Raw genomic sequence first — 14,788 nt, 5'->3', positions numbered from 1 at the left:
TATTTAGTTCATTTAATAGATCTGTTATTGTTAAGACATAGAAGAAAGTGAAATAAACGCTGCACGAATTCGCCTGCTACGGTCACAGTTTCGACGGGCTACATGGATATCCGAGATGAATAGGCAACATTTCGTGCTGAGTAAAGGAGGAAGGGATGTAAGTATAATATTCATCAACATGTAAATTATTTGCAAAGCATTGCAGAAATTAATAAATTTGTGAACGATGTCGAACATATTTTAATGTCTTTGTCCTTTTCTTTCCGTCCCAGGACTCTAACGCAGCTCCCTCCTCCCAACAAGTAGTGAGTCAATATTTAAAAAATTTTTCTATTACGTAGAAATTGTAAAACTTTTTCAACTAATTTGAAATCGACAATTACATGGAGCTAATGGCTGCGATGTGTTTGCTATACATATAGATGTGCTGATTTGACGCTCTTTTTTTTCGACTGCGAGGGCAGCACTGCGTCACCGGTATATTTCTTACCAATCAGAGCAGAGAAAATTTCTACATTGATCCTCGCTAACGGATCGAGCTGCGGTCTGATGGCATGTAGCACTAGGATCCATTACTGTAGTTCCGTTGACTGGCCGGTGTACTGAATACAATGGAGGGAAATTCAAAACGTTATGCTGTTTTTTCACGTTTATTATTGCTTCTGGCTTATCTAGCCAAAAATTCTGAGCCGAATAAGCATTTATTCGCAACTGAAAAACATGACTAACATAGATATCGAACGTGAATCATAGTTTGTGAACAAGTCGATAAAATTGAGACAGGTTTATGTTTTGTATGCACCACATTGTATTTCACATTAATCTAGCATAACTTTGCATTATAATTTTGAACAGTACATATAGTTATAGACATATAATTATGGTGGAATTCATTCGATAGAGGTACTTTGACTCAGGGCCCAAGCGGCCGTAGTCCCCCAATGAGCCGCACGTTTAAACAACTTTAAACAAACAACCGCGAAAATTCAACCATAATTTACCGAATCGAATGAGCGAATTATGCCTATGATATGTATCAGTATCACCATCGTAAATCTTCCCATTTCGGAATACAATAATTCAACGATCACAAAATGAATCTAATCTCTCCACGATCGTTCGCGAAATCATCTTATCGCTATCGTTCAATTTAATCGTAAATCGAAACTAACGGAACAGTTCCTGCGTTCGCACGCACGACGCATCGGAGGGTATAGTTTACGATTAGTTTAATAGATATACGCTTCCGGAAAATATATGAATACTATGTAAATATATACCGTTTAAGTATACATATCGATCGAAGATAAAAATATAATTTCAATACGATATACATATATGTATAATATATATCTCGCGTAATAACATTCACAAGATTAAAACTCTCCTTAATGGATTTAGGCATTCACATGATATGTTAGAGTTCCCTTACACGATATAACGATCAACGTTGGAAGTATAATTAATATTCTCATTATTCCGTGTAACTAGAAATACGATTCTTTCTCTCGTTTTCTTTGTTTAGTTTCTTTTCTTTCTTTTTTTTCTCTTTAAACTTGTTTCATTTGTGTGTACTTGGACTCCCGATGACTAGCATCAGTGGCGTAGAAACGAGGGGTTGTCCAGATTTTTGCAGCAGGTACTTAACGCATCAGAAAGAGTGTTTTTTCCGCGATGATGTTTTCATTACACTCTCACGTTCGTTTTTTTTTGTTCTCACTCTCCCTGTCTCTCTCTTTCTTCCTAACAAACCGAAAAAAGTAGCACCGCGGCTTCTAATAATTCGATTACAATTGTCCCGGCCTAATCGTAGGCAGACACGTTTCGAAGCCGCGACTGCGACGAAAACGTCTGCGATTCACATAATGATCGAGCTCCTTTGTTTTAGTACAGACAGCGTAGTAGACGTTAGTTAACGTTTCGATTCCCACAAATATTATGCTACATACATGTTAGCAGATAGACCCGGTTATATGTATGCGGTTTTGTTCGTTTTTATTCATACTCTTTTACGCTACGGCTTTTTTTGTTCTCCTGTTGATTAACACTTAACGAAGCGACCTCCGAGGTTTCAATATTTTCGTCAATGGAGCGATTCCCGCGATCGAATACGCGGCTCGATCCCCGCGATGATAGTTGTTCGATCGAGCGGCAGCCACACTTAAAATGAATCTCTAAATACCGAATCACTACGTATACATACGTATGTCTAAAGAATTTTGGAATATATACGCTACGCGAAGCAAGATACTTCATCTGTGATATGTTTACGTCTGTGTTTGACCGCGGATACGACTTCACTCGCATGTACAGTAGAGTTTTAATACGCTCGCTACGGATACGTTCCCGCAGACACCGACGAATCGTTTTTCCTTCGTTCGGCCGAGTACATGTATTTCTGTTTAGAGGAAAACTTGGTTCATATTCGACGACCATCATTCATGTTCGCCCGTGAGAAAATATTTCCTTTTTTCTGCTTCAACTTTCCTTCGACGTTCCGCCGAGAATCAGCCGATTCGAAAATATATATATGTATATATATATATGTATGTATATATTTACTTTACTCTGTCTGTGCGTTTTGAGTAATTCGAGGAGACACCTTATCTTGTAAGTAGTAGATTCAGGAAACTCGATTCGAGGATATGTTTAGGTCCGCTCGTGTACAGGGCAAAGAAAGTTTCCGTTCCCGATCGAAGATTTCAGCAGAGATTAGATTTTCCGTGTTGGGTGATTTTTAATCGTCTAAGAATCCAGATTGATGGACGAACGATGGTTGGGAACGGCAAATAATGTACGAACAGGTAGAACCACCCTGTACACGAAGCTCGTCTCGATCGAGCCTTATCTATGGAAACGCGCTCCGTAGAATCTTTCCCATTGATATGTAGTTTTTCCTTAAAACACTAAGAAAACAGGCTACTCTGATATGTATCATTTGTTCTCAGTCGCAATGTTAGGAGAAAAACCGATCGGAAGGCGCGTTTGCATCGCTACCCGATCCTCCACCAGCCGGTGTCGCTTCAGACTCTCGTCGTAGCGGCCTCGCCTGGCGGGAGGCGGGACCAGAGGCATCGAACGAATCGAGAGAACTCCGCGAATCGACGGCTGAAAATCATAGCAACGAATTAGTGTGAATCGGATCCGTGAGAATCGTGTGCGATGGGTTTGATTTCTTGCGACGATTTCTCCGCTCTCTCTCTCTCGCCTGCCACGGACCTAACCGCGGACACATTTAGGCGAAGGGCACGCTCTTGTAGAATCGGTTCCCCTGGCCAGTGATCCGCTTTTCGCCGGAGGTGTACTGCACCACCGATTTGATCTGGTCCGTTGCCACGGGCCCGATGCATACCAACGGGTCCTTGAAGTAGGAGCAAACCTGAAACCGAGACGATGATTTATTCAATGATCTCAGAGACCCGTTCGTCCGTTCGCTGTCTAATTGGAATTCATGCTCCGATTCGCGGTCCGATTTTCTGAAAAACGATTTTACCGGATACCTTCGATCCGTTTGGATAAGGGGTTGATTTTTATTTCGATCGGATTTGTTAGAAACTGGAATAGAAAGAGAGATCTGTTCATGCTCCAACGAATTTCCAAAGATACATCCGCTATCGATCAGCGAGTTCAGGTGTGAATAGACAGCGAAGGGATCGAAGGAGAGGTGGGGGGGAGAGAGTGTATCGTTGCAACGTGAGTACTTTTCTAGGGGTCTGTCGATGACGTCTTTGCAGCTGACAGCACAGACCGCGTCCGATGTCGCACTCGCCGGACATGTTGCACTCCTCATCTGGAATCATTCAGCGTCGTTCGGTTACCAGGCTCGCAAGTGTTATAAATAACGGTCTTTACGTAAGAGCTTATAATTATCCGTTTGACGCAATCGTTTGTGAATTGACCTTCTGCCGCGAGACACCGTTCAAGGGACAAAAGAATATCGAACAGAGCGTGGGCGGGCAAGGGCTGTACTCACTGTAGAGTTTGTTCGATGTCACCGGTGGTTGACACGATCGGGACTCGCTGCCAGGAACCTCGGCGCACATTAGACCCGTCTCGCAGTCGTTGTCCTTCTTGCATAGCTCGCCCTGCTTCTGGCCGAACATGAACATGCAGTGGCCGACCACTGGAAACAGCAGCGATTCACACTTTGGTCGAAATTATTCTTTCAATTAAGTTGGATGTTGCAGTCTCTTTGAAAATAGTTTATAATATTACTGTAATTGCACCGTGTACGTTTGACTTAATTCTTACAACTAATTTATAACAATATGTTAGAATTAATAAATTAAAATCGTTAATTATTAATCGGATTCTATTTTTGCTGATCGCAGTCTTAGTTAATTTTTTCTTTATCGCGATCGTTCGCAAAGTCTCGGAGACTTCGCCTCAAATATCGTGGAAAGGGTCGAGGATGATAATCCTCGATAATGATGATAATTACCTGAATCTACGGTAATGCAAATGGAACCCGGGCAACACTGTTCATTAGATGTGCAGGGTCTGTCCTCGCAGGGTTGAACTTCCGCCAACTCCTCCATCGACTCTCCATAAGAGTTCCCATAAGCGCCGGACAGGGGCCGCTTGAACCGAAACGCGAGACGTTGGTGATCCCGATGGGGGCTAGGAGACGCGAGGCCGATATCGCGAGGAAAGTAGAGCAGGTCATGCTTCGGCTGCCATAACTTACCGCTGAATGGCCGCCGTACGTGTCACCGGCGAATTTGTGAACAGCATTTCGCGATGCAAAGAAATTCTTTTCGCCCGCTGATAATGTCGCGAAAATTTACGCGACTGTCCGACCGTAGTCCCGTTAACATCGCGCGATGAAATCGGTTAAATTCGATCGCATTCACAGCGGCTAATTAGCTCCGCCGAAATGAAATCCTATAGACTTTATTCTTACCGCGTAATCGTCGACGAAACGTTCGCGGAAATAGCGCGAAATTATCCGACGATTACCGGGGGTCGCCGATTATTTATCGGAATCCCGGCCAATTATCGGGGCTGTCTCTCGAGCCTTTTCTCTCGCGAGGATCGTTCGTGTCGGAGAGGCGGTTTTCATGCAGAGCTGTTACGTGCAAATAATATATCGATCGAACGCCGGTCGTACTGCGGCAGAGCCGCATCGTTGCGACGGGCACAGAACGCGAGCGACGGCACGGTTTCGACGTGGTTTCACCGTGGATTTTTACCTGATACAGTCCTGATTTGCTCATGTAGTCGCCGTGGCCACCGTAGCCCAGGTTCGACAGTATCTCCGGGCTGAAACGGTTGAACACACCGCCCCATGCACTCACTTCGAGCTGCATCGTGCTCGCCAGAGCGACCACTGCCAATGCAACGCACGTGCGCATCTTTGGTTCGCGTATCGGGTGTTACAGGGACGATTCCGGATCTCTGAAAACGCATTCGGGGATCTTTGATTCAACAATCTCGACTCGGTTTCGAAACCTTAAGACCGTGCAGTTCGCGCGCTCTGTGCACATATTGTGCACTTGTGGTAGAAATCTGTTCGTCGATTTCGTTTAGTTTGGCAAAATTTCGGCAGGAAGTTATAAACATTTTTTCAAACCAGATAATAAAAAAATCTGAGAAGAAAGAAGAAATGAAATTCTTGTTTATTAGAAATATTAAGGAAACAACGTTTTTGTAAGATTTAAAACAGTGGGGAGATTAAAAAAATTATATCGTTTAAAAAATTCGTTTCGATTCATAGAATTATTAGTTGAGAACGGTGGATGTGATAAATCAGGTTTGAATAATGGTGTTTCCTAGGTAGCTAATTGCAGGGGTTCGTGGGTTTTCTAACATTATTTGATAAAAGTCAGACAAAAATCTGCTTCCTCGATTAAAACGAATTACCCATGCCAAAAATAAAGTAGAAATACAATCAGACCTCGTTAATTTGTACGTTCTATTCCACCTCGCGATCCTGCACACGGCATCAGCGCATAAAGATTCGTAATCCAATGATTAATCTCGCGTAAGATCTCCTTCGATTCAAGTAAAATGTGTTACCGTAGCTGAACAGGTGTCACGCGACACCTCAGTTTTCCATCAAACACCGAATCAATCTTTTCCTCCGACACCCTCTATAGAAATCGTATTTCCATAGAAATTTCGAATTTCTCGAAAGATTTCACCGCATTGGACGTGGAAAGTGGTACACGTTCAACGATCACGCATAAATCTCTGCCCCGTATGCAAATGCCCTAACAATCCGCGTTTCACCGAAGATCGCGCGGGGATAGCGACCAAGATCGAACCCGGCAGTTTCTGAGAAGAAGTAGCAAGGGTTGAAAGTAGAGCAAACGTTTGGTACTTACAACGTCGTTCTGCGCCCAAGTACTGGCTGAGCTCGGCCGGTGGTATCGTAGTAGGAAGGATCCAGCCGTCTGTCTACCCCAGGTCTCCGGGATCAACAAGTCCCCGATGGAGTTCGCTGGAGGACTGAGACTGAGTCCAGCCGCGGAAGCATTGGCAATCTATACTTCCACGTCGGCACGTCGTTCCGGTTTCCCTAGCAGAAGCTCGCGGCGAGCTTCGCGCGTGCGCGCCCTCCTAAGCTTTTTTTCCCACGGCGAGCGCGACCCAGGTGACATTTTCTCCATTCAGATTTTCGATTGCCCGTTTTATTCGTGACGCGCGATAACCTTTCTCCTCCGGGCGACAAAAAGGGCTGCGGTCGAACGCGTTGCTCGTCCCTGCGATCTCGAAGGATCTTCTGTCCGGTTTGTTAACACACCTTCGATCGATCAAACAACAATCCCATCTGTTTGCTTTCAATTTATTCCCGCGGGCTTCCTCTCGCTCCCCGACTCGCGCAACCACCGGTGTTTTCTAGATTTCTCTTAAGAAAGATCAGAGGTTCGACCTAGGTCGTGGTTTCTATCGACTCATGCGCCAGCTGGATTTTCAAACCCCCCTTTATGGGACTAGGCTGTTTAAAAGCAGAGCTATCGCGAAAATTGCATCCTGTCCCAGGACGCAGCGGCGCCGTTCAACGGGCGCATAATCGTGTAGGTGTTCAGCTCTGTCCTCGTCGCTCCTCTCGCACCGCCATTGTCTCGGTCTCTCTTAGTCGTATTGATCCGGGTGTCCTGATGTTCTACTGGCCGGTCGATCCTGCTCCATGTACAGTGTGTTCCTCAGCTGTAGGACTCGGGGCATGAACGATTGCTGTTTCTCGAACGTGACAGCCCCCAATTAACTTCCACGGAAGCAAAGGATTAGACGCAACAATTCTCTCGCGATCGAAACAATGCATATTATCCATAACTAATCGACGGTCGTTACCGAGAACCAAGGTTCCCGGTTAGCTGCCCGCCAAGGTTAACATAGCAATCGTCTCTCGATTAATACAGGATTAAGATTGCAAGTTTCATTGTCTCGTAATTGGGAACTCGAGCGATCGTTTATTTTAGTGGATATAGTAATACTTTTTGGATTCGAAAGAATGGAAATTCATCGTTCCAATCCTCCATAATTGAGACATTAGATGACCACGCGCCACAACTTTCCATAGATTTAAACAGATAAGATTCAATCGTTTCGTAATTAGAATAGAGATCATGTTCTTTTCATTTCAAAAAATATTACTCGCTCGTTCCAATTATTCATAATTAGTAGAGGGATTTCAATGCGCAGTCGAACAATGCAAATTACAATGGAAGTTTATAGTATTTAAGACAAAAGCGTGTAATTTGAAAGCTTGGAAGAACTGAAATGAAAATTGTCGAACGATCTTTTTTAAGGGTAGAGAAAAAGGGTGCTTCTTCGGACAGGAATAATGTCGTTCCGTTCGGCGTCTATCGCCATCGGATTCTGTAGAGAAGCTCCTTTCTGGAAGATTCGAGATTCGCCGTGTTTACCACGACGCAATCACGGTTCATGTGCTCGCGATACGCATCCGTGGCGTGCACAAGCTCGCGGCGCCCGACCACCTGTCCGTGGGAAATGCCAAAGTGTCTCGCGTTACCTGTGTAACGCGCCTATTTATAATCGGCCCGCGTTTCTCAATGGGGAAAATCGAAACGAAAACCGCGGGACACGCCGCGCCGAGGCCCCGGCGGCTCGTTATTAATCCCTTCGAATCCGTTTAACAAATCACGCCGTGTCCGCGAACGATAAAGCCACCCCATTGTCTGCCGCAATTCCTCGGTGCCGCGAAAACCGGTCCGCCGAATCGGCCTCCGACTCCGTTCCCTTTTTTCGTTTCTCGCGCGAATGGTCGCGCCGGACGGTCGAGGCGTCACCCGTGATTAACCACTTCGGTACGAGCGTCGACTATAGTCGACGGCCGTGATATGAACGCACACGGCCGAGCGTCGACTATAGTCGACTGCCAAGAACTTTTGCCTTATCTCTGCAATTGCAGTGTTTACGTCCAGAAATACACATATCTAGTGCTTCGAAGCTTTTCTCGTCAAAGATCTGTAAAAGAGCAAAACGGATTCACTGTCGATGCACGAAGTAGCATGCGAATGGTGAGTGCCGGCTGTGGGCAAAATTTCGTGGCCGATGCGCGCCGTACCGAAGTGGTTAACTGTCCGTCGGCTCAGGTTCCCCGTTTCGAGAAACTCGATCACCGTTGCGGCAAATACGGGAAGGTGTCTGTTTCGTCGCTGCAATTGACTTTTAAAAGATCGTAGGTGTCTTCAGTCGTTGGCGTTTCAAAGAAGATTGGAATCATTCGATATACTCTCGCGTGGCAAAGGGCGAAACGAGAGCGACGGAGTTTTCGAAATGGAACGCCGCAAAAAGGAGAAGTCTCGCTTCACGTAAGGTGAAGTTGAACGAGTGGGTGTGGGCGAAAAGGTTGCTACGCGAACGCGGTGATGTTTCGGATGAAAAATTTTGCGACCGCGCAGATGTGGTAGCCATCTTGGTTCTTGTTCAGGGAACTAGGGCGACAGAAACGGAATAATTAGAATGTACTACGTCGTTTACGGTGCTAGGGGGGATGGGAAGGTCGCGCGCTAACCACGGGCATTCGGTATAAATCGAACGGGTATTATAAATGAGGAGACTGTTATCTTGTATAAAAATGGGTTTAATAAATAACAGCTAACAACGAAATAAATAAGGCTCGCAACACGTGATTGTATACATACATTATAGTACTCTCGACACTCTGCTAGAATCGCGATTCGCTATCGATGGTGCGATCCAGTAATTGAGGGGTTGAAATGGCGAGCGACGCGACCGTTCAATTAAGAATAAAGCTGAACACTCGTGCAAATATTTACACGCAAATAATATTTTCTTCGTTTAAAGATAAAATATATATAGTATCAAGTACGATATTTTAATTTCCCAAAAAAAATGTTTGTTCAAATTATCGTACGCGTGTTCACTGTTGCTCTTAATTTGCGTAAATGAAGATCCGCATCATTTCGTGGGTCCGGTTGGCTAAAACAAAATTACTCTAGTGGACCGCAGCGTGTAATCATCGCAAAATCATTGCTGTTTCGGTAGCCCGTCGTTCGCCGTTTAAACATTTCGCTTATACGAACGAGCCTCGCCCCTCTTTAGCCGGTGAACTGGGGCGGGGCGGGCCGGCTCGTTGCTCAGTTAACAAATTAGTGTAATTACGCCCACGAGATCTCCGAGATCTTTCATTCAGATGCAAAGCTCGCCTGGCCACACGCGTGCCCAGGGCACACGTACACGGAACACACGGCACACGATCGATGAGTTTCGACACAGAGTAGTTCCTTTGACCGTGCTGATCGGTGTAGAGACGGTTACAGTCGAGCGAACCAGCTTCCAGTCCCGCGATCGGCGATCCTCGATCGATCCCGGACGAAATAAATTAGTCTTCCTTTGTACATTTATACAAGCCGGCACGGAGTCGTCTCGTGCCGGACGAGTTCGGTTAGGAGGGGCTCAATTACCGAGGCCCCTGGTCCCGGTGACGCCCTGAAGCCACGGCTTGAAGAAGGTGGTCCTCATGTAGACACCTGGCAGGTAGGGCGCGGCGCACTTAATTCCATGGGACACCGTGCCGACCAGGAACCATCTTCCGTCCGGCCGCTGCATCACCAGCGGGCCTCCGCTGTCACCCTGAAGATAATAAGCGTTGCTTATAGTTAAATCCATTATCATTAATTAGACTTAAATATACACCGAAGACGATTTGATATGACCAAGAAAAAGCAGACCCGGTGATCTTTTTCGCGGTGCGGAAGAATCACTTAACCCTAAGCTTATGTTCCATAAATACCTCGCAGGAGTCCTTCTGACCAGTGGCGTAGCCTGCACAGAGGAAGCTGTCGAGGATCAGCTTCGAGTGACCCGCCGTTTGGAACATCTCCTGGCAAACGGAGTTCTTTATGATCGGCACCTGAACTTCTTGAAGAGTCGACGGTACTCCGCCATCTATGATTAAAAATGATTAGCATCCAGCAATTCATGGATCATTCGAACTGTTACGAAGGATAGAGGATCTACTCACTGTACTTCAGTCGGCCCCAGCCAGTGACAGTAGCCATTCTACCAGTAAAATCGATACCCTCTTCCGGCATGCAGATGGGAACGATGTGGTCGTCGAACACCACCGGCGACTCCAGTTCCAGGAGAGCTAAATCATTCTCGAAGGTCGCGGGATCGTAGCCCCGGTTCACGATCACACGTCGAACGTTCCTCGTCAAGCTACGCTTGTCTTCCAGCTCGCCGGACAGATCGTATTCTCCGAAGACTGCCACTAGGGTTGCCAGGAACCTGGGTAAGATCAATCATCACTTAGGTGTTCGAGAAACTGGAAGAATGAGTCGAAAGAGGATTGGAAGTTAGGGTTTACCCTGGTTGACAGTGAGCGGCGGTCACCACGTATTTCTCTGTGATCAACACGCCCCCGCATTTGTTCTTCGTGAACAGACCCAGCCAAGTCGCTTCGCGGATCAAGACCTGCCAAGGCCACTTGCCGAAGTAGGCGCTCTTGCCACCGACGATCTTGCCTTCCCTCGCTAGTGGCCTAATTCCACACTCTGTGAAACAAAAATAAAGATATTATAGCTGTCTGTAAGGATCGAAGGGTAGTTTCTGAAGGTAAAACTCGAACAGCTCTTCAGCCAGAGAAATTACACGAGCTCCTTAGCAAATAAAATTCTATGAGTTCTTCAGCGAAGAAAAACGAACGTGCTCTTTAGCAAAGAAAACTGAACGAGCTCTTTAGCAAAGAAAATTACGCGAATACTTTAGGAAAGAAAATTGCACGAGTACTTCAGCAAAGAAAACGTACTCATCGCGGACAAACCTAGATCATCTTCGGCTAAACTTACGCGATCGTAGATCATTGGAAGACGTCGTCTGGGCCACGGTGGTAGTCTCGATAGCAGTTACAGGGCTAGTCTCCTCCTCTTCGAGGACCACAGCCTCGGTGCTGGTGGCCAGGGTGGTGATGGGTCTTCTCGTGGGTCTGCTGCGTTTGGTCGTCACTTGAGGCTTCTTCGTGGTGGGAATGGTCACTGTGGTTGGTTTCGGCTTCAAGGTTGTGGGCCTGGAAGGTCGAGCAGGCTTCTCCGTTGCCACCGGCTTCGCCGAGGTCGGACGACTGGCAGGTCTCTTGGTGGTGACTGGTCTCCTCGTCGTACTCGATGAAGGCTTGGTAGTCGTCGCGGGCCTCCTTACGGGTTTCTTCGTGGTGCTGGCTGGTCTCTTCGTGGGCGTGGTCGGGGCCAGCGTGGTGATATTCGCTCGGTTGTAGACGACGTCTTTAAGTTCCTAGAACCCGGAAATAAATCGATCTTCATCACCTGCGAATGAGTCCTAGAATATTAAATTCCTTTCAAGTACCTGGAAGTTGCCCTGCAGACTCTGCACGATCTTATTGACGAACGTGTCCACTTTGTTCGTCAGCACGTCATCTTCGACGAACGTAGGAGTCGAGATGTCGTTCTCACCGAATTTATCAAAGTCAGGATAGCCGGTGTTGTTGAAAGCCTCGTCGATGGTTGGTTTCTCCTGCTGGGAAATCGGCGCGGAGATGTTCAAGTTGGGGTTTCTGACCGGTGGGAAGTTGATCAAATTGTCCGGTGCCGGCGTGTCGTCCTCGCACTGTGGAGACGGCGTCGTGGCCTTGATGGTCAGCGTGGTGGAGACGCTGGTGTCTTTGAAAATCAGGGGGTTCACCGGCGTCAGGTTTTCCTCGGAGTAGTCGATCGACGGCGTCGATGGCTTCAAATAGAAGCTGGGCTTATCCGACCATGGAGCGAACGTAGTCCAAATGGTGGGTCTCCTGGTGGGCGTTTTGGTGGAGGTCTGCGGCTCTTCGACAACCGTGGGCTGCGTGCTATAGGTGTTGCTGAAGGTAGACTTCGAGGTGGTCCCATCCTTCAAGTTCACGACGAAGCTCGTTGAGACGACGTTGTTGGTGGCCACGTTCGAGATCACGGTGCTAATGTTATGAGTGATCGTGGTAGAGACGCTGGGCTTCTTCGTGGTGATAGGACCGGGCCTCAGAGACCCGACCGTGGGCCTGGCGATCGTCGACGTGGGCCTGGGACTCTCAGGCTTCTTTGTGACCAACTTTTGCGTGGTTTCCGTTGACAGTTCCGTCCCGAGGGGCCCTAGAACGATCACAGTGGGAGCTGGTGGGTTGGCAGTCGTGTTGCGAGTGTACCCGAAGCTGCTGGCCTGCGTCGACGGTCTTGAAGAATGACTGTAGGTTGTCGGGTAGGTAGGGTAGGTCGTCTCCGTCGAAACGGTCTCGTAGTTGTAGTAGTTCGACGTAGGTAGGGGCTTGTAGAACACGTAGGGGAAGGTCTGGGTAGCGATTGGTCCAGGCGTGGACGGTTTGGTCGTGGAGATCTTAACGAGGGAGGGTTTCGAGGTCTCGTCGATGCTGACCCACTTGTTGATGGACGAGTTGGGGGTCTGTATTGTTGTCCCAGAGCCTGGCTTCGTGTTGTTCAGTATAGAAATGATGTGATTGATCGCCAGCTCTTCCTTGTCCACCGCGTCGTCCTTCTTGTTACCTGACGGGGTGTCATACGTGATAGTAGGTACCCTGATTAATTCATCATCCTTGTCGCTCAGAGTTGTCATCGGAGTGGTGGTTCTCTCGTTACCAATCCCCGTAGCTTGCACATCCTTCGTGGACACCCTCTCTTCGACGGTGCTAATCTTCTCGAAGGTGTCTGTCTCTAACATAGGCGGAACGGTGGTTGTCCTCTGCGCGGTATACGTCGTCGCAATAGGCGATTTGGTCATGGAAGGCGTGCCGAACTTCTGGTTGACGTCAAAGGTCGAAGACTGCTCGGGATACTTGATCCACTGAGTCCCGTAGCTACTCTGATAAGTGGATCCGGTGAACGGCTTCTTCTTCGTGACGATCGGCAAAGATTCCGTCACTTTGGTCCTCTCGGTGGTTTCAGACACCCGTCTCGACTCGGTGCTGGTCTCCACGCTAGGCTTGAACAGGTCGTCGGGGTTGTAAGTCTCGTTCAACATCGTTCCATTCTCGTTCAAAAGGATCGTGTCCGCCGAGGTGTGATTATTCGGGCCCAGCCCCTGAGAGAACAACGCGGGCAGCTGATCAACAGGATCGGCAATCTGGAGGATCTGATCAGGACTGAGCAGCGTGGTCACAGGATTCAGATTGACCGCGTTGTGCTGATTCTGGATGTCGTTGTTGTTCTCCGAGTGGGTCAGCAAGGAAGGCAGCGACAGTTCGTCCAGAATATTGTGCTGTCCCAGCAGAGCTGGGAAATCCTCCTCCAGGTGGCTGATGTCGGGCTGAGGCGGTATCTGAGGCTTCTCGGCGTTCTGTATGACGTCCATGATGTAGGCCGCGCTGGAAGGTCTGCTCGTGGTCGACGGTGCTTTCATCGTCGAGACCTTCGTGTACGACGTCCCCTCGTTCAACTGGTTCCCAGGGGTCTCGGTCTTCGCGGTGTTGTCCTGAGGCAGCGTCATCCCCAGCGGCGTGCCATCGGAATTCAGGAGGATCGGTATGTCCGGCACGTGGTCGATGTCGTGCACGTCGAACGGATTCGTCCACTCGTTGCCAAAATGGTCGAGGTTGTTCGAGCCGGTGACTTTCGACGGCAGCTGGCAGCAGGCTCCGAAGAGGAAGCCGTCCATGCAGGCACCGACCACCTGGCCATTCCGTTGCGAACACTCATAGTTGAACATGCATATCGCTGGCTCGGTGGACTTCACTCGGGTCGGAATCGTCGGCTGACAGATCTTGGGCAGTATCCTGTAACCACCGAACAGTCTCCTACCTGTGAATCAGACCGTTTCATCTTAACCGTGAATAAGAATTTGGTGGCTTTCGTTCGAACCTCGCGTTTCCTTGCATCGCAGAAAAATACTCGTCGTTTAAATGAAAGATCCCTCGCGATGATTAGAATGTTACCGGTTCCCACAAAGCCACACGAATCCGCTCACGAATATCCGCAGCCTAGTAATTTATGATTGTTTGCTATGCGCCGTTGGCAGCGGTTTGCAATAAATGCGGCGTGGTATGGAGATTTTTTTCTTTTTTTTTTTTTTTAATACCGCAGGAAACGAACAGGAGCGTGAAGATAAACTGATGTAGGCGCTACGGGCATGACAGTAGAAAGTTCGCCTGTGGGTATCTCTAACCGACATACTGTTGGGAATTCGAGGTATAATAATAATGGCTCCGGTAGTTTGTTCAACTGTAACTCTTTGGCACAAAGGGGCATAATTAACGCAACGGAGATAAGGGAGGGGGCAACGAGCGAGGCTCTACTGGGTTAACGCTGTCTCTCGGATTTTCAATTTACTGTTAGCTGTAAAAATTCACCTCTGGGAATCG

At 47.7% G+C, this 14,788-nt stretch overlaps 2 protein-coding genes across 2 annotated transcripts in view; both read right to left on the bottom strand.

The window, feature by feature from the left end:
• Positions 1-747: 747 nt before the first annotated feature.
• On the bottom strand, positions 748-6,487 carry Spab (space blanket). Its single transcript, XM_078176612.1, has 6 exons — positions 6,327-6,487; positions 5,193-5,397; positions 4,442-4,580; positions 3,974-4,123; positions 3,702-3,790; positions 748-3,379 (listed from the first exon to the last, which is right to left on the bottom strand). The coding sequence occupies exons 2-6, from the start codon at positions 5,352-5,354 to the stop codon at positions 3,236-3,238; spliced, it is 684 nt and encodes a 227-aa protein (XP_078032738.1). The 5' UTR covers positions 5,355-5,397; positions 6,327-6,487; the 3' UTR covers positions 748-3,235.
• Positions 6,488-9,760: 3,273 nt separating this feature from the next.
• The window catches only part of Flz (transmembrane serine protease filzig), an 8,423-nt gene continuing 3,395 nt past the window's right edge, over positions 9,761-14,788 (bottom strand). The window contains exons 6-11 of the mRNA XM_078176445.1: positions 11,797-14,228; positions 11,283-11,724; positions 10,802-10,988; positions 10,457-10,722; positions 10,226-10,380; positions 9,761-10,065 (exon numbers count right to left, since the gene is read on the bottom strand). Of these exons, the coding sequence (XP_078032571.1) occupies positions 9,889-10,065; positions 10,226-10,380; positions 10,457-10,722; positions 10,802-10,988; positions 11,283-11,724; positions 11,797-14,228 (3,659 nt within the window). The 3' untranslated portion in view covers positions 9,761-9,888. The remainder of the gene's footprint in view (positions 10,066-10,225; positions 10,381-10,456; positions 10,723-10,801; positions 10,989-11,282; positions 11,725-11,796; positions 14,229-14,788) is intronic.

Source organism: Augochlora pura, chromosome 3 (assembly GCF_028453695.1).
Source record: "Augochlora pura isolate Apur16 chromosome 3, APUR_v2.2.1, whole genome shotgun sequence".
Classification (NCBI taxonomy): domain Eukaryota; kingdom Metazoa; phylum Arthropoda; class Insecta; order Hymenoptera; family Halictidae; genus Augochlora; species Augochlora pura.
This window is presented reverse-complemented; position numbering and strand designations above follow the sequence as displayed.

Excerpts from the sequence above, each read along its gene's own strand:
- Spab (XM_078176612.1), bottom strand. The coding sequence starts at position 5,354 with ATGCGCACGTGCGTTGCATTGGCAGTGGTCGCTCTGGCGAGCACGATG. Across the intron at positions 4,581-5,192 it reads GCAAATCAGGACTGTATCAG|CGGCCCCTGTCCGGCGCTTA; the intron begins GTAAAAATCCAC and ends TTTCGGTTCAAG. Across the intron at positions 4,124-4,441 it reads TTGCATTACCGTAGATTCAG|TGGTCGGCCACTGCATGTTC; the intron begins GTAATTATCATC and ends TGCTGTTTCCAG.